This window comes from Colletotrichum phormii (genome assembly GCF_030913505.1).
Source record: "Colletotrichum phormii strain CBS 102054 chromosome Unknown BDP81scaffold_6, whole genome shotgun sequence".
NCBI lineage: Eukaryota > Fungi > Ascomycota > Sordariomycetes > Glomerellales > Glomerellaceae > Colletotrichum > Colletotrichum phormii.
Window position 1 is genome coordinate 2,359,623 of NW_026851448.1, and position 23,663 is coordinate 2,383,285.

General features: G+C 52.8%; 8 protein-coding genes across 8 annotated transcripts; 4 read left to right on the forward strand and 4 right to left on the reverse strand.

Moving 5' to 3' along the window:
• Window positions 1-3,649: 3,649 nt before the first annotated feature.
• On the reverse strand, window positions 3,650-4,915 carry BDP81DRAFT_199571 (uncharacterized protein). Its single transcript, XM_060582534.1, has one exon. The coding sequence runs from the start codon at window positions 4,766-4,768 to the stop codon at window positions 3,977-3,979; it is 792 nt and encodes a 263-aa protein (XP_060447866.1). The 5' UTR covers window positions 4,769-4,915; the 3' UTR covers window positions 3,650-3,976.
• Window positions 4,916-5,248: 333 nt separating this feature from the next.
• On the forward strand, window positions 5,249-5,712 carry BDP81DRAFT_423793 (uncharacterized protein). The gene has a single exon (XM_060590098.1). The coding sequence runs from the start codon at window positions 5,333-5,335 to the stop codon at window positions 5,486-5,488; it is 156 nt and encodes a 51-aa protein (XP_060447867.1). The 5' UTR covers window positions 5,249-5,332; the 3' UTR covers window positions 5,489-5,712.
• Window position 5,713: 1 nt separating this feature from the next.
• On the forward strand, window positions 5,714-6,694 carry BDP81DRAFT_423794 (uncharacterized protein). The gene is made up of 2 exons (XM_060590099.1): window positions 5,714-6,488; window positions 6,556-6,694. The coding sequence occupies exon 1, from the start codon at window positions 5,768-5,770 to the stop codon at window positions 6,239-6,241; it is 474 nt and encodes a 157-aa protein (XP_060447868.1). The 5' UTR covers window positions 5,714-5,767; the 3' UTR covers window positions 6,242-6,488; window positions 6,556-6,694.
• A 1,955-nt stretch (window positions 6,695-8,649) lies between these two features.
• On the forward strand, window positions 8,650-9,303 carry BDP81DRAFT_392593 (uncharacterized protein; the record flags this gene model as incomplete). Its single annotated transcript, XM_060587729.1, has 1 exon — window positions 8,650-9,303. One exon carries the CDS (start codon window positions 8,650-8,652, stop codon window positions 9,301-9,303), a length of 654 nt encoding a protein of 217 aa, XP_060447869.1.
• A 3,635-nt stretch (window positions 9,304-12,938) lies between these two features.
• BDP81DRAFT_315313 (coiled-coil domain-containing protein MTMR15) lies at window positions 12,939-15,521 on the reverse strand (the record flags this gene model as incomplete). The annotated part of the gene is made up of 2 exons (XM_060584081.1): window positions 12,939-14,958; window positions 15,013-15,521. The coding sequence occupies 2 exons, from the start codon at window positions 15,519-15,521 to the stop codon at window positions 12,939-12,941; spliced, it is 2,529 nt and encodes an 842-aa protein (XP_060447870.1).
• A 568-nt stretch (window positions 15,522-16,089) lies between these two features.
• BDP81DRAFT_392595 (uncharacterized protein) lies at window positions 16,090-16,527 on the forward strand (the record flags this gene model as incomplete). Its single annotated transcript, XM_060587730.1, has 2 exons — window positions 16,090-16,227; window positions 16,285-16,527. The coding sequence occupies 2 exons, from the start codon at window positions 16,090-16,092 to the stop codon at window positions 16,525-16,527; spliced, it is 381 nt and encodes a 126-aa protein (XP_060447871.1).
• A 618-nt stretch (window positions 16,528-17,145) lies between these two features.
• BDP81DRAFT_314714 (ribosomal S13/S15 domain-containing protein) lies at window positions 17,146-17,911 on the reverse strand (the record flags this gene model as incomplete). The annotated part of the gene is made up of 4 exons (XM_060584022.1): window positions 17,146-17,319; window positions 17,403-17,449; window positions 17,592-17,624; window positions 17,710-17,911. 4 exons carry the CDS (start codon window positions 17,909-17,911, stop codon window positions 17,146-17,148), a joined length of 456 nt encoding a protein of 151 aa, XP_060447872.1.
• Window positions 17,912-19,168: 1,257 nt separating this feature from the next.
• BDP81DRAFT_392597 (uncharacterized protein) lies at window positions 19,169-21,118 on the reverse strand (the record flags this gene model as incomplete). Its single annotated transcript, XM_060587731.1, has 6 exons — window positions 19,169-19,195; window positions 19,248-19,459; window positions 19,511-19,772; window positions 19,825-20,931; window positions 20,989-21,017; window positions 21,094-21,118. 6 exons carry the CDS (start codon window positions 21,116-21,118, stop codon window positions 19,169-19,171), a joined length of 1,662 nt encoding a protein of 553 aa, XP_060447873.1.
• Between the last annotated feature and the right edge of the window lie 2,545 nt (window positions 21,119-23,663).

The window sequence follows — 23,663 nt, forward strand, 5'->3', positions numbered from 1 at the left end:
CTGACTGACCTGTATCTGGCGGGCATGGGTTCAAGTACTTCGGTCCAGGTCACACTCCTCAAGCTCTTCTCTCTCTGATGAGCAGTGTAGTCAAAGACAAAGTGATCTTACGTGCTTTTGTAATGCACTCTATAATCGACAGCAGCTTGACGCCGAGCATGTCTCCGAGTGTGAGAGCCTGACCAGAATCTGCATGTGTAAAAGGACGGGCATCCGTAAGCCATTTCTGTGCTCGACAGAAAGATTGCCATATGAGTCTATTTCTAATCGCATTTAGCAAGAGATTTTCGATGTCTTTGCTCCCTTATAATGTTTCTAGAAGACATCTATTTAAGGCGGCGTAATCATCTTACCCGAGTCTGTTTTTATTGTCAGCCAAAGTCATTGAGCCATCATCTCCCACGTCTGATAATGTTTTAGGAGACCTTCTCTAACCTTCTAACTATGACCACCGCCCCCCACCCCCTCACGGCCTCGACGATCTCGAAAAAGTTTCTATAATATATCCTAAGCTCTCCTTCATCCCCTAATCATTCCACGTTGAATATGAGGAGGAAGGATACGGCTATTGTGCGGTACCTGTTTCTTGATTTGGCTTGCGCTCAGAACTTTTCTACCCTCAGGAGGATATCGAGGGCTATATCTCGAGATGATGATATTGCGTGCTGTCTTCTCCTTGATGCCATCTCACATCAAGCCCACCTCAGGAAGGCATCTCACGCCGCTCACCTTCTATTAATATAGGAAGCAAACGCAACCGCCTTTCTCTACCTCTAGAACGAAAATATAATAGCGGACATACTCTGGGTAGTCGATCTCCCGGGAAAGACATGTGTCACATGGTCTTGCGCCTTTCACAGATGGCATCAGCAAACCTCCAGCGTATACCTCATAGCAAGTCTAGTGCCTTCTTATTCTGACAACCAATACCGGGCCTGGCGGCCGAGGGGTGAAAGTTGTGAAGTGCTGACTAGTGCGTGATGCTCCGTACTCTTCAGGATTCCGGCATTCGAACCTTTGGTCAGCTCCTGTTGTTTTTGCTTTTTCTTGTTTTTTGTTTATCCTTTTTTAAGATTTTAGAAATATCCCAAGATCCGGACTCCCGCTGGCGTAATAGCTGATAGTATTTACTATAGTACTGGATAGTCGGTAGAAAGGTTAGTATGGGAGGTGGAATGGGCTAGGCAAGCGGCCCTTCTACCCACCTCCTTCCACTTTAAAAGAATCAATGGGCCACGCCTAACTGTTACTCCTTTCATATCCTATAGACATAGTAATACATACGATATTACATTTCGTCCAAGCCAACGGGCTGTCCTGCTAATACGTGCACAACTAGTTTGAATTAATATGAAGTACCATAGGTAGCGACGAGAGAAGGAAGCTACTAGCATCTTAATCTAGTGGATGTCAAAAGGGGCAAAAAAGCAAAAGCTCAGGTGCCCAGTTCGTAATTCGAACTGGACCCTTACGAAATACTTCATCCGTTGACTTCTCGAGAAGTCATACCAAGTTCTGTACTAACGGACCAGGGCGTTATACCGCTCGACCATGGGGATCGATTGGGCTTGGTTGAGGTAAGAGCGACCTCAACTTGAATACAAGGTCAGGTAGGCGCCCTGCCCAGAAATCGGATGGAATATAACCATCAGGTATGCCAGACTGCTGAACATTTCATTACTCTCAGCTGTGGTTCGAGAGCGCCCCATACCTTCCATATCACTCTTTCCATACCTCTCCTCAGGTAGCAGCCTATACCTCACGCTACCCCAAAGAGAACCGATGCAGGTACCTTCCTATACATCACACCAACAGCGTAAAACTCGATCCCGACGGTAAAGATATAAAACACCTGATCGATGCCAGGAAACAGCGGCTTCCTCAGTCCAACAGCATCAACGCGCCCATTGAACCCAGTCCTCTACAAAATATCTCACGCCTGCGTGAGCTCCAGCTCAGGCTTCAGTGGCCACTTGATGGCAACATCATCCAACGGAAGCCCGGGGACCACAGTCACCCTGACCAACTCATCTCGACCTGTAGACACATCAGCACTCTGGTCATCCCCCACAGCCACAACAACGCGCAGCCGAGAGAGCGCGAGGGGTGTCGCTAACATGGTCCCAGACTATGGGCGTGGCGTCTGCTTCGAGGAGGCGTGCGGCGGGGTGTTGTGCGCAGATGAGATCGAGACTGATGTTAACGAATCCCGTCTGGGAGAGGATCTCACCTCCCGAGGCAGGGTTGATAAGGGGGGGGTGATGATCTTGATTTCTGGGAGCTGGGTCTCTACGGAGGTGGCCGGGACGGTGGACTACTGTTGTTGGTGTTGCTGGTTTTGTAGGCTGTTGAACTTGGTGGGCGCGATAAAGGGGCCGGGTCGTTTCGAGACGTTGACGAGGATGGTTTTAGAGGGAGAGGCGGGGGTTGGGCAGGACAATATCGAAGTAGTTGATCATGGTGTACGGCCTCGTTCTTTGGCAGGTGGGAGACCGGATCAGCCTTGAAGGTTGAAGAGGAGGCCGCCGGTGAAGGGGACGTGGTGGAATACGATGCCGGAGGTGGAGTTCTGGGCTTGGCCTTTGGCTGGGAGGACGAGCTTCTAGATGTTGGTGTTGTGGGCGGCCGAGACTTCATCGGCGGGGATGTTTTGGAGGGAACCCATGGTTGTGTAGTAGTGTAAGTGAAACTATGTTAGCCGGAAAGGAAATGTGATGACTATGATGAAGGGGATTGAAAAGGGCGAAAGTACTGCATGGATACCCCTTTTTCAATCAATCACTATGTACAATCTCGTAGCTTTTGTATAAATAGCTATGAAAAGCATTATTGAATGAAGCTTACAAGTCATGATCAGATATCAGGGTTCCAAAGGCAGTTTTCAGTTTGACAACCACAAATATGATGGCGTTGGCGAGACTGATGTATCGCGAGAACTTCACGCAAATATGGGTTTCGCGACCAGGCAATGCCGGACTGGCCCTTTCGGTGCCCAGCCGTGTTCCAAACGAAGATTCTGTCAGTCGCCAAGTATCAAGTAATCACGTCGGATACGGTCATCTGGCTGGTGGTCTGGCGGAGGTAGTTTGCCGATCACCAATGCCAGGTTTCCCATTCCTATAAAAGGGTATGGCTGGCAAAGGAAATTACTCTCAAACCAAGGCATCAAATCCTCTGCAAATTTTTACGCTAAGGCTAGCCCAATCCCATCTGTCCTCCAGGACGAAGCCCTCGGGGAAGTCTTCAATCTTCACCATTACCTGTACTGATCTACCGGAAAGCTTGGCTCTGGATACACTTCGTAGCGTATTCTGATATGTAACTACTACAAGAGGAAACAGAAAGAAGGCAGGTATAGAGTAGACTCATTTGATGGGACTGACACCTTCTCTACGCTCTTGCCGGATGGACTGATCCCTGTGCCCCAGGCTCAAGACTTGCGGTGGCCGATTGCTCCAAGACAAGTTGGCGAGGATGGATTGCGTCTATACATCATTGAAACCGTTCACCGTGAAACAATGGTATTCATACATCTACGTCGCCATTTACGAGGGTCGACAAGGCAAATGTGTCTTCCGAACTAGAGGAAAAGGATTCAGAAGCCTAGGCAGTTAAGAGCTGGCGCATGATCAGACGGTTGAATCCACCAGATCTCGCACATAAGCAACGCAATCACCTTGATGGCAAGCTCAGGAGTGTATCTGACATGTTTCAGGCGCATTGCCGTAGTTTAAGAAGCGATTAAGGCCAACTTAGGCTGATGCGAGGTCGCTTATGTGCACCACGCTGCCCCTTCTCGGTGGACGACCTACTTTGACGCTAGAAAGGAAGCCCAGAATACTCATTTGGAATATACGACGGGACAAAGGTATATGCCCCCCCTCAATCCGATTCCTGTCACCAGCAGGCGCCCCTCTAGGTCGGGGGGTCAGGACAAACTGGCTAGGTGGTGGAGTGGTTCATGGTCAACAATCAGTTACGCCCACAGCCTACTCGACGACAGGCCCCGAGTTCGAGTTCGATTCCCAGCGAGTGCACCAAGAGATGTAACCACACCGGTGGTGAACTCTTTTTTGTTTTTCAGGCTTGTCAGGTTTGACTTCCTCGGTGAGCAGCGGATGCCCCTCCGCAGAAGGATAACGAGTACGTCGAAGGCTATGCTACTCGGATATGAATGGTCGCGACTAGTGAAACAGGTCGGCGGCTCACGATGGCATCGTGTACTCTCGAGAGACAAGGCCAGCCAATCCGTAGTGCCTATCGTTGCATCTGAGGCGCGAATGCTGCTCTGATCTGTTTGATGACCGTCGCGACCTGGTAGGTAGCGACCTCTGCTGACCAGTTCGCAAGGACGTACCTTGATCAACCTGACTTTGTGGACATCAGAGGAATCATAGGCTTTTGAAGGATCTACGAAACTTGGTTTAAGCAACGCCTCTACTGTTTGAAGTCTTCGGTCCTGGAGTATCGCGCGGCAAGTCGACGGGTTACTAGCAACGCCGAGGGCGTGGCAAGAGCAGAGCATGAACGCCATCCCCAAGGGGCGTCTGTACAGTCTTGCAAGGCAAGTGAGCTGTCTCTTTCGATCGATTGCATGGCATATTAAGCGCGATCCTTCAGGTCGAAGGCCATCATATGGACGACCCAAGGCACACAGGAGCGACAACTCAGCTAGCAATTGGTCCTTCAAGATCAGAATTCGACCTCTTTGAATCCTCCACGTCGCGTTTACCATCGACGTCCAACAGAAGGATTCACAAGACGCCATAGACGCACTAACATCACAGACCGCTTGCGTGGACCAACACGAGTTGAATGTGCCTCATGGCAGCAGTTGACGAGATTGTGTGGCTGCATGCTAAGCATGGGCAGCGAGATAGAAAGCCGACTCCACGAGTTTGCGGCGCGCGAGCTGGTGTGGATTTGGCAAATGAGATGCCAGGGAGCTTGCAGGAAACAGGCGCGAAGGATTCGATCTCCTTTGAACCAGCGAATAAAACAAGCCCAGGGTTGGCGCTTATCACGAGAAGTTATGATTCTAGACCATCCACAAACAATGAGTTCAGAGTCGGCAGACGGAATCGGGCTCTAGGAGGCTGTGAGAGGTGTCCCGGCCCATGATGTCTTGACACGGAGACGGTGGTGGTGAGGGTCGACGACCGGGCCGCGGCCCAACGTCGTACTGGCTGGAGGCGCGCGCTGTATTAGAGCCGGGTACGGACTGGGGCCGGAGCAGAGCCCCTCCCAAGTGTATCGGAGGCAGGCAGAAGAGATGGCCGGCCACGTACCCGCTCCTCATAGCTGATGCCCTGCTTGGGGGCAGATTGTGTGCATGGGTATGCAATTCTCCGAGTCGCTGACGGCCAACGACGTGTTGGCAGCTAGGTCCAATGGCCGATGTGCATCATATGGCGCGCGCTCTGGCATCTGGCGAGACTCTGGTTGCCGGGCCAGGTGGCTGGAAATAGGACGTCTGGTGGTCCTTTGATGGAGAGCGCTTGAGAAGAGATGGAAAGATAGGCTCAAATCGATCGAGGGAGTGTCGAGAGTCGAGACGCTGAACGGTGCCGCGCGCGGAGTGAAGCACGAAATGAATTTTGAAAAACGAATTCTCGGTTTTTTGTTTTTGTTTCTTGTGAATCTGGGCGACTAAGGCGATGTCAAACAGGTCGCGAATGGATACAGGCGCTTGGTAAAGAATCGCGAGGCAGACCAGACAAAAATTTGATGGATGAATTGATTGATAAAACGATGGCTCGATCCGGCAATGATGCTGGGGGAAAAAAAAGTGAAGAGTCAAGCTCGTGATCATTCAGCTCCTTCCCTCCTCATCACTCGAACCGCCCCCGCCCAAATCAAGAAGTCGAGAGCCAAGCGCTTTCCTTCCTCCCAGCACCAACATCAACACCGACACCGACACCAGAACCAACAAGGCAATCGCATTCACACTCGATCCACGCCCTTCCTTCCTTCCTTCCTTCCTTCCTTCCTTACTGCAAGATTCTCCCTTCCTCTCTCTCCACCTCTTGCCTCCCACACCGAGGCTCCTTCTACTGGGCATCTTCTTCACCTTGACTCTTTCTTGCAACTCCCATCCACCACACTCATCTCAGATCATCAGGTGCATCCATCCACTTGCATCCTGCTTCCCCTGTTCAGCTGGCACTCCCGTCCACCATTCATTGCGGCATCAATCACCTCCGGCGCCTTTTCTCGGCCCCACTGTCATCACGAGGTCTGACGACGCTTGACGAAGTCTCTTTCTCATCTTTGCCTCTTGCTTCCTCTTGCAAGCCCCCCGGCTACCTCGTCATCGGACCGAGACGTCTTTTCTTGTGTCCCGTCTTTGTTAGCTTCGAATCTTTCGGTCCATCCAACGAGCTTCCTGCTCCGCCTCGCCACATATCACCATCGGGGCCGGTTCTCGACACATCTTCCCGGTACAAGACTCATCTGCAAGATCTGGTGGACGACGTGAGGATTTACAGGTGAGAAAGCGCCCTCGGGCCAACGTCCAATCACAACTCGTAGACACACAGCACTAAGAATAGCCAGCTCAACCGCGGAACACCCTCCGGACGGCTGCCCCGGCTGACTCTTGTTTTCCCACTGCCATTCTACGTCTTTGACTGGCTACAGTGCTTCTTTGCTAGCGCCCATAAGCAGCCCCGTTGGACCCAGCGACGGACAGCCCGCAACTGCACGACACCTCACCGCGAGCCTCCTCCAAGACCCAATCACGACTCTCCATTAGCCTTTCAGGCCAGAAATCGAGGCCTCTCCACGCCGGACCATCGCACACTGCCTTCTTGACTTTTGCTAGCTCAGGTAGCTTCGCATCTGAATTACTCGGGCTCTACGATCGCATCGCTTCTCTTTGCTTCTCTGCGGCATTCTGTCTCTGTTGCCTCTCCTACCATTCATCGACTGAGGTGGCTTTGCATCCCCTCTCCACTTACACGGCGCATCACCTCCACCCACTGCTGCGAGTCTTTGTAGCCTCCGCTTTTGGGACGACGCTTGATACCTACTCCGTATTACTCACTGGACGACTACGACTTACAGGTGCCGGTAGCCTGTGCTAGCCAGCCAATCCTAATCCACGAGACATCCGTACAAAGCAACATCGTCATTGCACTACGCCACTACCTGAGCCTGCCTTAGCCGACTTTGCTACCCGACACCCGACTAATACCTTGGACCAAGACTCGTCCAATAATCACACATTCATCACATTTACCGGGCGAGAGGCCACGAGGCATCCACGATCGCGCGACGGGACAAACGGTGATCCCAGCCATCCGCCGAACGCCAACCGCTTCCTCGATCCAAGCCACTCCCATTGGCTTGTCGCCTTTAGACGCAAACAACCGGAACAAAAAGAGCCAGTCTACCTACCTTATTCCATCACAGCCAACGCAGCTTCGGGCACCGCAGCAAAGCACGGGACGAAAGCCAACCGCTGTGTCAGTCACAACCAGAACAAAAATTTGCCCGCTTTCTTTTGGCGTGCAACGAGCCGGTTCGTCCAAACAAGGACGCCAATAGAGGCAAATTAATTGCTGCGGCAGCAGTTCATCAACCCCCTTGTCCGCTTTGGCTCTTTCTCTGCCCTGGCAGGCCCCGTTCTCCGTCTCTGTCCAGTCTCTCTGTTTCGCTGTCTCCTGCAGCAGGCTCAGCACGCACTAAGGCAGTGAACACCAAACACCACACGCGCCCGCGCAACGAATCAGACCGTCGTCTGTTGAAGCTCCACGACCAATCCCAGCTCATCCACCCGCTGCTTCCCTGCCGCTTTAGAGATACCCCGGTCACCTCAGTCTCTCGACTCCCGCGTCCGCTCCTCTCTATTGCTGTCCCGTCCTCCCCACCACCACCACCACCACGCTCTCACGCTCTTGTTCGTGTCTACCGCTCTCCTCGACGCTCCCGCCGCGCGCCACTGCTTTCCTCTCGTTGGACCATCCGTATCCGCTGTCACCAACACATCACGACTCCTCTTCACCTCACAGAATCCTTCACGCGCTACCGCAGCCTTTTGGTGCAGGCTTTCCATCCTCTGTTGTTTGTTTCTCTTCAAACCATCCACCCCTCCCCCTCGTCCGCGGCATCTCGTCACCAGACGCCCCCTTCTCACCCCTCTCACAACTCTGCCCCTCCCTTGTCCAGCCTGCCGACCTGGAAGACTGACATTTTGTCTGCCTGCTTGTCTTCCCGCCCAAACTCGAAACCCATTCCTGGCGAATAGCACTGGCTTGTTATTGCCCACCTGTTCAAGCCCCCAGCAACCCCAGACCAGACTTCCGGGAGCACATCAGCTTCCTAAAACCTTCGATTCTCCTTGCCGCCGTCAGAGCTTGACCTCGCACTGCAGTCCTCTTTCCGGCTCACTTACACTACGACCGCATACATACACAAGCGCCCACCGCATTCTCTTCGAAATAATATAACGTCCACCCACCCTCGCAACTACCGATCTTCTCTCTCCCTTCTCACCCCAGGCGACTTGTCTCTGCAGCTCGTAGGCAGTCTGAGTCCCCCCTCTCTCACCACGTCAGAGTCATTTGGTTGACTGGGCATCTCTCCCCGTTCACACACTCGCTACTACCTTACTCTTCTCTCCCGCCTCTCCTTCCGCCTCAAGTCATCATGCCCGTCAACAGACCCAAGTTGGCCCAGCTGGCCACGCCCGTCACCAGCACTTTCCCCTCGGAAAATATGTTCTCGGCTTCGACTCCGCTCTCTGCCAGGCCCATGTCATGCAAAGACCTTCCCATCAAGACACCCATTAGCCCGCCAACGGCCTACACGGATTTCCTCAAGGCCATGTCTCTCAACTCACCAGCCACGTTCAAGCCATCAACCTCTGGCGAGACTACTCCCGAGTCCACGCCCGACTCATTGCCTTCTACCGCCACCAGCGAGCAGACCGATATCTCTTGCAAGTGTGAGCACGAGCATAAGGCTCCGGCTACGGCGCCGGCCATCCCGCCAAGCCCTTTCACACATCTGCCAATGTCAGCACCTCCCACCGGTGCGAATTCTTTCCCCAGCCTCAAGATTCCGCCTTCTCCAGCAGTATCGCACTTGGACTCGCCAATGAGCGCGAGGTCACCATTCAGCGCCAGATCGGTCCACTCGGTATTTGATTGGGACGCAGCACTCAAGGCCAAGAGGTTGAATGATTCAAAGAAGCCCTCGAGGACTAGCGTGCGTCACATCCGCGAGGTGGTCACGCGGACAGTAACTTACACGCCGAGGATGAACCCCGCGCCAAAGGGAAAGAGGAGGAAGGTGGAATGAGCATCTGGACCAAACAAAACAAACGAATCCACTTCAACCTGACACGACATCGGCACTACATGTCCCGATCTATTTTCTTTTTGTTCTACCTACCATCACCATCGCCTCAACAACGTTACCTTTCAGCAAAATACAGCACCATTTGACGACCTAGGCCTAGCGCCACAAAAAAGAGAGGCAGGACATGTGATGAAGCAGGCTCTTCCCACGGAGGGACTCAACAACGATATGACTTAACGGAAGTAACTTAGCGCACACAAACTGGCGCACACCATGATATGGCGGCAAACATGAGGGTGAAACCAGTGATTTGGTTCATCGCAAGGAATATGTTGCGAAAGAAAGAAGGGAACTGGTTGGTCTTTTGTTTCAAATCATCTACCGGTCCTCGCTTGGGACCGGGCCAAACGGAGTTCTTTGGCGTCTCTACGATGCTCATGTTCGATACCAGGAACTATTTGGGTGGGCGGACTTGATTATCTGAATGGGGATGAGGCTGAATGCGCCTTGGAATTTATCGGAGACGATGGGAGGAGAGCTCATGGGGAGGGCAAGATACCTACTACACAGCGAGCCAGGTAGCCTAATATCAGCATACTGTGTATACCTTAACCTGACTGTGTCTACAACTTGACTGTGTCTACGAGTACGAGGACAACTCCTTCACCGCAAGACCATTTGTGACGGATCATGTGTATGTGTCTGTGTTTATTTATTTATCGTCGCACGGCCGACGCCCTCGTGCAGCGCGGCCCTTGATGCGGCCAGCATCGTGGGTTTGTTATGGCCCCGCGCTTTAGCGGGGAGAAGGAGACGAGGCCGCGATGGCCGGCCGGGTGGAGTCGACGACGAGACGGGTAGATTCTCTTAATCTCTAGAGATAAAAATATCGTTCCCGTTCCTCGCATCCACGGTGTTGATCCCAAGCATGATGATCCCAAGTACAGAGCCGTGATCACTTCCTGGGATGTCTACTCAGTTTTTCAGCCAGAGATCCTACATAAGGTAGAGTCTGAAGTGTGTGACTGGGCGTCATAATTGACCATCTGACCGTACTCCGTCTTCACTTTCAGCTGGCTGGCCACCGTACCCTTCTTCCCCCGCCTTGGTTTCCGCTGAGGAGATGGGGCATGCCATCCCGTCCGCCTTGTCTTGCCCCTTCACTTCATCATACCCATCCCATCCCGTCACACTTTTGGTTTTTGGTGTACTCTCTTGAAAGCCGAGTTGTATAACCCCTCCCCATCAGATGGGAAAGCACGCCAAGCAGGGGGATGCCATGAGGGATCGATGTAATAGCCGTCGATCTTCAGTAGTCCAATATGAGGAAAACCTTGGAAAGCGGTGCAATCGAACCGGAGGGGAGGGGGGGCAACCACCCGGCAAAAGGTAGGCTGGATGGGGTTGGGATGGGGGGTTGATCGTTCGGCGGTGATGCGTCAAGTCCCGGCCGGAGAGCGGGCATCACATTACAGCACTATAGATGCTGCTCCTGCCGCCGCCGCTGCTGGTGTTGCTGCCGCCGGGGCGTCATTTTCCTCCTCCCGCTGCTAGTCGTGGCTTGGTGTTGCAGCCGTGATGGGCGATGCGGTGATGACTGAAGTGTAGAAAGGCGCACCCATGTCTCCCCATGCTCGTTCCTTACGGCCCCCTCCCCTCCTTCGTGGTCCGCTTAACCTTTTCATCGCCCTTTGAGGGATAGGGCACGGTTGACGAGCTCTATGACTGCCTCGCACTCATACAGATGAGCACATGCACACCCCGCGGTGTGCATGTTGAGTGTGCGATTTTGTTTTCTTTCTTTTATTTGGCGTCTGTCCCGGACTGTCCCAGAAAGCGTCTCTTCCAGGTTCGCGGTTGAGATCCAAGGAATACTGCGATTCGGAACCCGCGATGGGACAGAGTCAACAACTCAGACGCAGTCAAGGGCGTGTCGTCAAGCCAAAGAAAAGTACCAAGCAGGCGAAACGTCCACTCAGAAACAAGTTGAGTAAAGGACCAGCAAAAGCGGCCTGAAGCGCCTTGCCGGATCCGGCCATGGTACGACCCGGCATCCCGGGCACTGCATGGGGGTGGGTGGTCGTGTACGGAGCGCAGCCGTGGAGGGCCCCCAGTCACCTCACTTTGCTAAGCGCCTGTCCTCAGAACAGCCGGGGTCTTGATTGGTCCGACGTCGGGAATGACAGGGGTTTCGCGGTGTCCCGGTTCCCGTCAGGACCATCACCAACGGTCGGCGGGGAGGCAGCGGATTGGTCGAGGAGTTAAGCGCCGGCGTGCTGGTGTGGGGATTGTGGTGGGCAGGGGCCAGGCGAAGCGTCTGTAACTTTTGGTTTTTCGACCCTTGACGCAGAGTCACCCGTCGCAAAGAGGTCCGTCACAAGTCAAGTTGCTCCCACAGAGCTGGAATCTTCCGGCCTTTTGCTTCGAAAACGGGCAAGGGTGGATCTGCATTGAGAAGAGACGAAAGACGGGATGGGTTTTTCCTGTCTCGAGGGAAGATGCCGGTAATGTTCCGTTGCTAGGAACAGTGAATCCCATGTTGGTTGGTTGCTATCGACTTCTGTCATCTGGCGGTGAAGAAGGTCGATAGATCATAGAGGCATGAAATGGCACTACGTACGGAGTCGTCGTCCCGTACATTAGCAGCATGTTTAGGACGCATGTCTGGACCACATTAGCCCACGCACGCAGTAAAACGAAACGCCAGACCAACCGCGAGTGTGACGACCTCCACCCCCAAAGATGCGGCATCAGTAGCGCGAGGAGGGGCAGAGATCGAGACTGCTGCAAGCCTTGGGGAGGCCAACCTGCGGTGCTGCGTCTGCCAATCTCGGTGAGAACGTGAGATTTCATTGCCTGTCCTGCTTCCGACGACTCAGTGCAACGCAAGGGTCCGCCCAAAGTCATCTCCCAAAGTCCCGACTCTCGATGATTTTGCGTGATTGGCTGCATGTGATTCAGAAAATCTCCGACCCAAAACAAGCCCTGTCTGCCGGTTGTTGCCTTTGACTGGATGTCTCGAATTCTGATACCAGATTTAGCCTCCCCCCGGCGCCACGAGTTGTAGACCCTGGCAATGCTGAAACGGGAGCCAAGGCATTCGACAGTTTGTCAAATGATCAGATTGAAACAGGACCGTGAACTACCAATCATAGATGAGTGATTGGTTGTTCGAGGTGCTTTGGTTCCTTGACCGGTGATCTGAACAGAGCTTAGGTGCAGCTTTAAGTGGCGACCCGGCCGTTTCATAGTCTTCTCTCGTCCTTCTTTGCTTCCATGGGTTTAAAGTGATTGCGGATCGCTGAAGATCAGATCCTATTTTTGGCATTGCCATATGCCGTATTTCGGCTCCCCGCCCTCGAGATGAACTCGGCTGATCCTGCGCATAAGAAATACGCTCCACGAACAGTTCCAATTTCAAGAAATCTTGACCTTGAAGCCGGCGTGCCTTGCTCCTGGACTGGCACCTAATACGCACGAGGATATTGTCCTATCTCCCGGAATCGGGAAGCGCTGAGCTTTCAAAGCAATCTCCGCTTCCCGTAACACCACGCAATATCCCGAAAGGATACCCATAAGAGTGAACCAAAATATCTTTCGGCAGGTAGGGGTCTTTGAGGACTCAGAGGACGTCTTCAGTCCACAGCTTTGACTTCCTTGGCCACGGCGTTGCAAAGTATTACCTTCACACCTGCACCCGTAAGAACGTGGATCCATAGTCTCTGAGTGTCACTGAGACGGTCATTGGCACTTTTGACCTCAGCGAACATACATTCCTTTTTCGGCTCAGTCCGCCAGAGGATGAGGTCTGGCAGGCCTCCGCCCCGCTGTCGGTACTCCTGTGCCATCACCTTGCAGAGAGCGGCCAGTGCGCTACCATCGAAGCACCCAACCAGCTCCACAAGATCCTCAACGTCGTAGTCCCAATTGAGGCCGATAACACACGTTCTTCGTTCGCGTTCTCTGGCATCGACCTCGCGGATGATGCTTTCCGCACCGCCGTTGCCTATCTCGACTAGTCGGTGATTAATCTCGGACAGCCGCGTCGGATAGAACGAATCCGTGTGCAGGTCCAAGGGGCATGTCTGATAAGCTGTCTGAAACACATTTGGGATGTAAAGGAACAGAATGTCGTAGAAGAGATAGGCGAAAAGGGTGCGTACGATGCCTCCCTCGGCGTGGTATCCTTTGTAGCCCTGGCTTCGGTACCAACTTAGGCACATCTCTTCAACGCTACACTCGCCGCCTTCCTCTAGCTCGTCAACCCAAATCGTCTTCGTGCTTGCTTGTCGGCCATTCCTGCCTTGGCGATCCTCTTTGATCACCTGGATGCCTTCGACAGTATGCTCTATTGGCTTTTGGAGACGAACGTGGCCGAAGTCGTGCTGAAGTCGTCGTGGAATGCGGAGCTGTTTTTCGAGCTTGAGGAGACGTTTCTGCAAATCGTAATGGTAGATCAAATGACATTCATTGTCCTCTAGCGCTGTCTCGCAAGTTGTCGCAGCAATTCGTTTCCAATGCTTCTTCTGGACTTCTGGATCGGTAGACACTGCGTTGGCATCTAGTGCATACATGTAGTGTTCTTCCAAGAGGGCTTTTCGTTGGTACCAGCTGCCTCGCCTGGCAGGGTGGAATAGGTGCTGCTCGAGAAGTTCGGTGAGAATAGAATGTTCACGTTCGTGATCTTTCAGCTTTCCAAACACGTATGCTGCCTTGTGGACAATGCGAGTGTAGGAATGGACAGGCGTAAATCTTCTCAAGTAAGCGCCCTCGCCCTCTTCATATACTCGCTTCTCCTTGTCCTGCTCCTCACTCAAAAGTGTTTTCCACCGAGGGTAGACGCGATCGAAGACATCTACGACCTTGCGAAGACCTGCCTCACCCGGAGAGCCATTGAACTCCAGGACCTGGTCGACCTCGGCCTCGACGCGAACTGCTGACTCAAACTCGAGAACGTGTCTCCGGGAAGCGAAAATGTTCGTACTTCGGCAGACGATGTACTCTGGGTAATTCCGGCGTGCAATGCTAGCAAGAATGATAGCCGTTAGAGACTTCTCAGTCCATTCTGTCGACCGATAGAAGACTAAGTGCACCCTTTCGAAGAGTTTGTACGTTAGCGGCGATAGTCTAATGCAAGGGCCCGTAATGATCCTGATCTTCTCCAGAAAGTGTCGTGTCTGATTCGAGTCCTGTCTGCTGAGGTGCGGTGGAGTGTCGTGGCGGTCTCGCATCAGACCTCGAGCAGTCTGGGACTCGCCGCTGCCAGAACGTTGTAGCCCATGGGCGAAGAGACCGGTCTGTTGATAGCCCGTTCGGCATAGCGCTTTCACCAAGTCCGCTTTGTTGCGTCCTTGGAATTTGGCCTCTTTGGCGAGATCTTTCAGCTCGTCTAGGCTTAGCAGCGAGGCTGCCTCCTCGATGGCCGTTATGTGTTCCTCAGAAGCATCGGCAAAAGTGAATGTGTCTCCTAAGCTAAACTCTTCCAGATCAACGCCTTCGACAGGATTGCTGCTTGCGGGAGCGTCTGGCTCAGGAAGATCTCTAACTTTCTGCAGAGACGCGATGGCGGCTTCAGGATCCGAAACATCGCTATAGTACCCCAACCGGTCTTGACGGTGCCATGCGGAAGTCTTACGCAAGAACAAGCGCACATAACTACCGAAGGCATCAGTCAAGAAAAGGGACAGCCCGGGAGTAGGCTAAACTCACAGGTACTGAGCCTCGTAACCCAGCGACTTCCATTGCTCGAATATGTTGCATTCCTTGGCGTCAAATAAATGGGATTCATCTGCCAAGACAGTGTCCAATGCGAGGTTGAAAGCATCCACGTAGATGGAGCTCTTGCCCCTCACCCATTTTTGCTTAGGCGCAGCTGCTGGTTCATCTTCAGGAACGCTGACTTGAGAACTCATCAACTCGTATTCCTCGATTGCTTCTTTGTCCAACTGGATGGGTGGCAAAGTGCTCTCGATGTCAGTCTGCCGAGGATAGTGCTTGACTTCGTCGTCTACGTCAGAAACATCATTGACGGTCAGGCCAGAGGTGTCAGCCTCATCGTCTTCAAACTTGCTCTCATCATCGTCATCATTACAATCGCTGTCCTTGATCTCGACCTTGAGCTTCTTTGCAGGCTTCTCCTCGCCGAGCGGCGGTCTCGTGGGAGATCTCGAGGAAGGCTGTGATCTCGGGCGTGGTAGCCGCTGTACAAAGGCATCCATAGTGCGAATTGACCAACTCCGACATTGTAGAGAGATGGCTCTGGTTTCCGTCAGCGGACTTTGCGAAGATGATCATTGGAGTTTGCCTTGGTGGCGTCATGTGTAATGGAGACGCGAAGGAAACAGGCTGCCGCAGGGGGAAAAGCGCAAATGAACGCGAGATCAGGTGACCCCGCGTAAATGAGCTCTGATTCTTGCGGCCCCACGACAACAGCTTCCTTCGTCAGGGCCTCCCGACTGTCGCAACTTCCCCCGCAATCAATTGATGACTTCCCCGACCCTCAAAATACGGATTGAGCTCCAGAACAACACTTCTTTCTTCAATCGCTTCACTTCAACCTTTCAAGACCGCTTTAGTGTGTCTTGATCCTTTGGAAGCTTCGTCCTTGTGCATCTTGCATCTGCCGTCGCAAACTTCACAGCTCCCGGTAATCAACAAATCGCAATTGCCTGTCTATAGCTGCCGACGAATCTCGCCTTGGACACCTACCTGCTCTCTTGCTGATTGGGAATCTGCGCGTAATTACAATATCGACCAATTGTCTTCAGCCATCTTCCGTCTTTCACGATGTCCAACCCAGCAGAGCCCACAACCCAGGAAGCCACTGCACCTGCAGACTCTACGGCTGCTCCTGCGCCTACCACGACCATGCCCGATGCTGCTGGCCTTGACGTCCCTATGGCCGATGCTGGCGAACCTGCTTCGGTATGATTCCAGGAAATCCATCCACATCAAACCATTGCGCTAATCTCAATATTGTAGTCTCCCGTTCCGATCCCGCAGGTCGCCCCGAGTGCTCCTAGCCCTGCTCCTCGAACTGGTACTCCCAGCCGTAATGTCAATGGCGAGGCCAGCTCTCGTGCTGGCTCAGTTCATCCGGATACGAATGCGACGAACATCCCCAACCGCGCAGTAGAGCATGGCGACAGTGCCCGCATGTACATCAATAACCACGTCACTGCTGCTCTGCTCGAGGGCATGAAGATTATCAGCAAGAACCAGTAAGGATTGCCATTTCACGTTTATAACCCATGGCATGGTGGCTGACAATGTGGTCCTTCAGGCCTGCCAATCCTCTTCATGTTTTAGGCAATTTACTTCTTGAGGAGTCTCGTCGCAGAAACGAGCCCTCTGCCTGAGTTGCTGGGCGAGCTTTCGTTTGCTATTTCGTCTCAATGCGATATCTGGGCTTGGATGGCATAATCATTTGGGACGATGGACTCTTGATTTGGTTGGCATTAAGCTAGGCGTTCAGGAAGCAGAAAAGTCTTTGCAATAAGCACTCTGAGCATTATGCTTCACGTTATGACGATACGAATGATACTACGGTTCATAAACTTTTCGATTTTTCGTAGCAGCCCGTAAAAAAACACTCAATAGACACTGGCGTGGCCGTAGAAGAATTTCCTCATTTTTGTTTGGTTTATGTCTACTTCTTTTGAGTGACATGCAGGGAAACTTTTACTCCTCCTCGGCGGCGTGAAACCCCCGCGCGGCCACCGGGCCTAGAGAGCTGGCATCAGAGCTCTAAATGCACTTTCCTAATACCCCAACTCCATGACCAGATTCCACCGCGTCGTGCGACGACCCATCCATTTGTTCGTGATAGCGGTTTAAAGGCGCTTAAGCGACAATGGTGGAGGCGGTGGCGGACTCGTATCTCCAGGTAGGGGGGAGGACACCGACGGTCTTGTAGTAGCGGGCGAGACGGTGGATACGGGACTCGATGAGAATGAGGCGGAACTTGGAGTCCTTGTCCTTGCGGTTGCGCTCAAGGTGCTTGCGGACGGCAACAGCCTGTCACACGATTGGTTAATTATCCACCCGGGGATTCCGCCAAATCAGATAGAGACGACCGTCTCGAGATGCGATTGACGTACCTTCTTGATGAGCATGTAAAGGTCCTCAGGGATATCGGGGGCGAGGCCTGTTCATCATAATCTCTCTGTCAGCCTAGACCAAGCAGAGGCGCATTGAATGCGGTAAAGAGGATTGCTCCTCGCAGCGGTTTTGATAATCTTTCGACATCGAAGTCGCCGCTTGGTGTGTTCATCTAACGGAGATCGTACCGGAGGACTTGAGGATGCGGAGAATGCGGTTGCCTGTTGATCGCGAAAAATAGTCAGTCGCAAAATTCTCTTTTTGATTCTCCTGCCGAGAATTTGGGATATTTCGATTCCAACTTACCGGTGACAACGCGGACCTGGGCAACACCGTGGGAGTCACGGAGAATGACACCGATCTGGGAAGGGGTAGCACCCTTCTTGGCCAGCTTGCAGATCTGGTCAACGACCTGCTCGGGGGTGGTCTTGAGCCACGAAGGGGGGTTGCGGCTGTAGGGGACCGCCGAGGCGGAGATACCCTTTCCCTTGGAGTGAAGACGGCCCATTTTGACGGTGGTTTGTGGTGTTGTCGGCTGGAGTCGAGGGGGTCAGTCGGTCGGTCGGTCGCTGGTCGGATTTGAAAAGGGAAGGGAAAAAGGTTCACGATCAAATGCGATATGTTTGAGCTGGCTGTCGCTCGGCGTGGACGGGGTGGATTGTGCGGGCGGGAAAACCTCGCTTAATTAGGGCAGCCGCTGGATTGCACTGGTACAGCGTTACTCCTGCCGGGCCTGGCTGGTTGCAGAGCCTGCAGTCATGGATTTGCGCCGTCCCGTCTGGGCTTGGTCTGGGAAAATTTGGAGGACCCGCTTATGGGCCGGAGTTATGGGGCTATGCAGCCTCTTCTTGGTCCGTGCATGCTTTTGCTTACCTCAAGCTTCGTGAGCTCGAGATTTTTCTTCCTGATCCCTCAACTTCATCTCCCGTCTCTGAGAGACGAACAAACAAGTCAGATGCAATGCCGCTGATTGCTGATTCGCGGCGTCGTCATACATCCTTTCTCCCAGGTAAGACTCTCTCACGTTCATGCCTCATCTTCCCCCTACGCATCAAATGATGATCCTCCATTATTACTTTTTTCTGGTACCTCTTATTTTAAAGTCTTCGGGCTTAATGAATGAACAGGACTTCTGACTCTGCACCCTTTCTCTCTCATTTTGAATCATTCACAACAACGAATGGGAAGCTAACAAGCTGTAAAGGTCTACCACTCTTCGATGGATTCTTGTCCACATTGCGCTTCAAGTGACGCGGAATAGAAAATCACAGACACAGGTTCAATCTGGAATGACGCGTAGTCTTGGGATAGATAGTAAATCAAAACACATGAACAAATGAACTCTTCCAACTCTGGCGACGAAGTGAAAAGAACAATGGTAGGCCAGGCATCTTAAAATGAAGATAGGATGACCTCTGAGCTTCAACCCCTATTAAACGCGTAGAAAGGGTTCATTGATGCTAGTACAACGTACTAGGTATAGCCGACGCCTTGAACCATGGTTTTCAGCAAGAAGTTTTTAGAAAGCACCCCTACTTTTTATCCACCGCGCCGGCTCATCGCCGCCGCAAGTCATCTGCAATTTTGCGACTCAGTGGATGCTCCCGTCCCTGTCGTCCGCGGCCCGCATCGCGGAATTATGGTACAGCATGTTCAGTGGTTACAAGGCTACCAGAATGTGATCGGTCTGAATGTTCCTTTTCCGCCGGCCCTTGTCTTTTTGATTATGTTATCTCCCCCAATCCCTGTGCCGGAATAAAAACGGTTACCAGGCACCGACTTCGAAGTTTTCCTACAGCAGGGTCAGTAAGTGTTTCGCGATGTCATACTGGGGGTCTTCTCACCTCGGGGAAGTATGTGGTAACAACAGTGCGATCCGCAAACTTGCGTCCTGCAAGTGCTTGGAGCGCTTTCTTGGACGACTCCTTGGTCTCGAACTTGACAAAGATCTTGCCAACACCGGCAGATTGTCTGCTGCCTCCCACGGGACGAGGAATCTTGATATCAAGGACGTTGCCAAACTTGGCGCACTCTTCCTGGACATCCTCCTTGATTTCTACAGGTTGTCAGTATGTGCATAAGACCAAAACTAGAAAGTGTCGCTTACCCTCATAATCGTCGGGATCCATTAACTCCTCTGGAGTGACCATATTCAGAAGTTGCAGAACACGGGTTTCCTCAGAGTCCGTTGAAGTCGTTCCAGCCAGCATAGACATGGCTGCGACTCCCATTTCCACTCCAGCAACTTGAGTCACACCGACACTGGCCTTCTGAACCTTGAGCTTCTTGTCTCCAAGGTCCATGCCGTTGAGACCCTGAATGGCAACGTCCGTGGCTGCTGGATCAACGTACTCGCAGAATGCGATGCCCTGCATGAATAGTTAGTATGATTCTGAGATGACCAAACGGAACTCAGCTTACCCGAGATTCTTCTGTGCTTCTGTCACGAACAAGAACAAACGCCTTAAGCTCGCCAAACGACACCAAAAGCTCCGACACTTGTTCGTCTGAAAGGTAGGGGGGCATGTTCACGATGCTAATCTTGTTTGGAGTATCAATCACCGTGTTGGAAACAACGCCCGGCTCGTATGGGACGTCGTCAACCACCGCGGGAACAATGTAATCCTTCGGACGACGGATCTCGAGGCCCTGGCTACCCGCTGCGCCATTTGTGACATCGTCGGCCTCCATCGAGGTTCCATCGAGAGCCAGCGCTACGGTGGCTTCGGAAGCGTTTCTGAACTCAACCACGGCGAAGGAGCTGTCCTTTGAAACCTGACAGCTAGTGCAAGGGTCGGTGCTCTCGATAATGTTGAGGCCGTTCAGCTGCAAGTTGAAGAAGTTCTGGAGGGTTTCTTCGGTCGTGGATGGGGGAAGGTTGTTGATGAGCAGACGCTTTGCCTGGCGCGAGTTGCTCGGCTTCAGTGCGGCGCTGTTGACTTGGCCACCGGGCTGGTTCATGATGGCCTGGAGCTTGCTGGGATCCATGGGCTGCTGGCGAGGAGCACCGGGCAGAGGGAACATGCCTGACAGCTTGGCTTGTTCAGCAGTGACATTCTCATAGCCGGGGGGTTTGATGTCCCACTGAGTCAAACGTCGCTTGCGCTCCAAGACTGATGTGATGTTTGTCAGATCAGGTGTTGGCTCCCTCTTCTTGGGAGGTGGCGTCGCGCTACGCTGGCGTTGTTGTTGTTGCTGTTCGCGGCGGCCGAACCCGGCATCCTCGTTTCTGTCTCTTCCGCCTCGGCGTCTGTCGTCGTACGGGTCGCGATCTCTCCGCGGGCGATCGTCGTCGTCTCTTCTAGCGTCGCGTCTGGAGGAACCGCGGTCGCGATCCCACTCTCGATCTCCACCACGTCTCTCGCGCCCAGAGTATCTGTCCTCACGCTCGCGCTCGCGATGGCTGCGACTTGTCGCGTAACTGTCCTCGTCCTCGCGACGTCTAGAGCTTCGGTCGTAGGGGGAACGGGAACGTCTTCGGTCTCGGTGTCTGTCTCTATCACCACCGCGTCTATCATCACGGTCTCTCTGTATCATGTATTAGCTGTGGTTGCAAGCAGCTCGTAGAAGGTTGTGGATACATACCGGATAGTCGCGAGATCCCTTTCCTCGGCCTTTTCCCCCATAAGGCGTTTGTTAGACACAGAAACACAAGTAGAGTTAGGTCTTTCAGACAACGGATGGACTTACCGCGAGAGTAGCCGTCGCCGTTCATGATTGCGATTGCGCGTAGCGTGATAAGGCTAATCGTTGATGATGGGCAACGCAGGCTAGAAAAGGCGATTGACGATGGAGTTGAAGATTGCCGCGTGAGGCAGAGGCGCAGTCGTCCAGTCCACAGGCGCGAGGCTGGAACTTTTTTCCCTGAAGAGGTCAAGCTCTGAAACTGTGATGTGATTGGCCAATAGCTTTGGTGGAAGTGGACCTGTCCAGACCTTTGGGCCCGCTTGAGGTGTCTCCTTCCGCGCTAAGGTGATCCCTGGTCGCAGCGCGTTAGTCAGCAAACAATATCAACAACCTTTCTGTGTAGACACTTCCAACTTCTTCTTGTAGAGTCTGACCCCAGGATTCAACATAACCTGGGTATTCTCACAGATCTTGGCCATTGCTCGCAATAGGCTCAAATCACTTCATCTTCTGATATAGTTCACGTTCATTCTGATGGTGTCGATATATGTCTGTTTCCAGACACTGCTCCGCGTATACAGTTTCTGGTCTCGAAGACCTCCGCTCGATAGCTCTCCACAGGTGACCTGATTTAATTTCAACCAGTCGCTCAATCTCTTGAGCCTCACCGATCAAGGATGGCAATATCACTTAGCTGTCTTCTCGCGACGTCAGCGTTCTCCATGGAACGCCTTCCAATCAACATGCCGATTCGCTACTTCCGCCTTAATCGCCCACGTCTGGCGTAAGCGTCTATGATTCAGCAACACCCACTTGGCCATTCAATGCGAAAATCATCCCGAAGATTCACTGCGCATGCGGCTGATCTCGAACCTTACTTCCTCCGGTCCCTATGTACCGAAGTTGCGCGTACCAAAGAGTCTCGGAATCCCGTCAGCCGCTGCGCGTCAGTGAGCTGGTCTGTGCGGTAGCTGTGCTCTCGCCCAAGCGGAATCCTTTCGCTTTACCTCCAACAGCTTTCATGTCAAGGAGCTAGAAACTAAGGCATGGCTTCGGTGCCCATTCTGCTACCAGCCACTGGCTATTAGTCTGGGGAATCTCTACGGGAAAACATGCTTCAGCCTGCCGAGCCCATCGCCAGTCAGCCCGGAGTTTCTCATAGTGAGATGACCGCAACGCAACAATCCAGGTATGCTCTCACTCGCCATTTCTCGAGTACAAACCAAGTCAGAAGTGTGTTTTCCAGCTTGGAGTCTGCTACTAGGCCCCATACCATGGCTCAGCTATGCAGTCAGCAATTTCAAACAAAACAAGCCGCCACTTATGACCTTGAGTGCGGTGCCGTTGTCCCGCACCTTAGCACTGCCATCCTGCTCGTGGCTTTCACTTTTGACATCGTGTAATTGTGGACGGCAGCCGTTCCCAGAAATCCGAAACCAAGGGAGGATGGCCGGCTGTTTTTCCGAACATTGTCTCACTCTCAGCCCTGGATCTGTTCCCCAGAGCCTGATGCTCAACGCTAGTGCAACACTAGGACCCTGACAATGTCTTAGCGCCTACATTGTCCGGACACAACTCGTCTTAATCGGGACGTCAGTTGTTTCTCGGGTCTATCGTAAGGCAATTTTTGCTGTATCACCGCAGAAAAGCTGTCCGGCTGGTGATCTTTGAGATGGGCACTGCATTGGGTTGGATCCGCAGTGAAGGGAGATGGGCAGGTTTATGTTATAAAGGTAAGCAGGGCAGCCCCTCCAGCACCCTCTTTCCAGATATCTATTCATGGTGCAATGTTTCGGACCTTCCTTCATCTGGTCCGGCTGAGTGCGCCCTACCACATGGACCGCTGGTCCGGACTCATGACAAGTAGCTCAGCGAGGGACCACAATCATGCGTGGTTTTGCTTCCCTAAACGGCCCTGCCTGTGGGACAGGCGCCACCAAACATTGTTCAGGTGAGAGCCGGTCGAGCGCATTTGAAATCTGGACTAAGAAAGAAAACATGTATGGAACCGCCAGTGCCCATGTTGTGATAGACGAGCTTCGTGTTCTTCAAGAGGTCTCTCGCGGCAATTCGTCCTATGTTCCCTTCCTTCTAGTGGTAACTGTCTCTTGCGAAGGATCGTTTCTGGATTTTTGCTTGAGTCAACCTGACTTGGCCGATTGCCCTGTTTTCCTCCGGTATCACCTATCCTAGTTCTGAGCATTTCTCTGGATATGGTCAACTGATTCGTTTCTGTGTTGACCTTACTCCAAACGACTTCAAGTGCCCCAAGAAAATTGCACGTTACGTTTGACCTCATGGTTACGCCATATTCGGTCCTTCACACGCATTTCCTGACAGTGGCAAGCCTCTCAATTTTGTTGCGAGCCTTTGTTTCCTCCCGATTTCTTCCAAACCGGTCATCTACGAGCGAAGGGCGCGGCGAGAAACTTCCCTTGCTTCGAAGATCGACTTGTCGATCGATGCTCAATAAAGGATATGTCGAGGGCGCGGCCAAGATTCAAGACACATGGCCGCATGGTTATCCGCTACTTTCCTTTGCTATCAGCGCCCAACATAGAAGACAGTCAAACCAAAAGCTGCAAGGTAGTCTCTGCCATGTGGGCACCAAGCCAACGGGTCTCTCATGCATG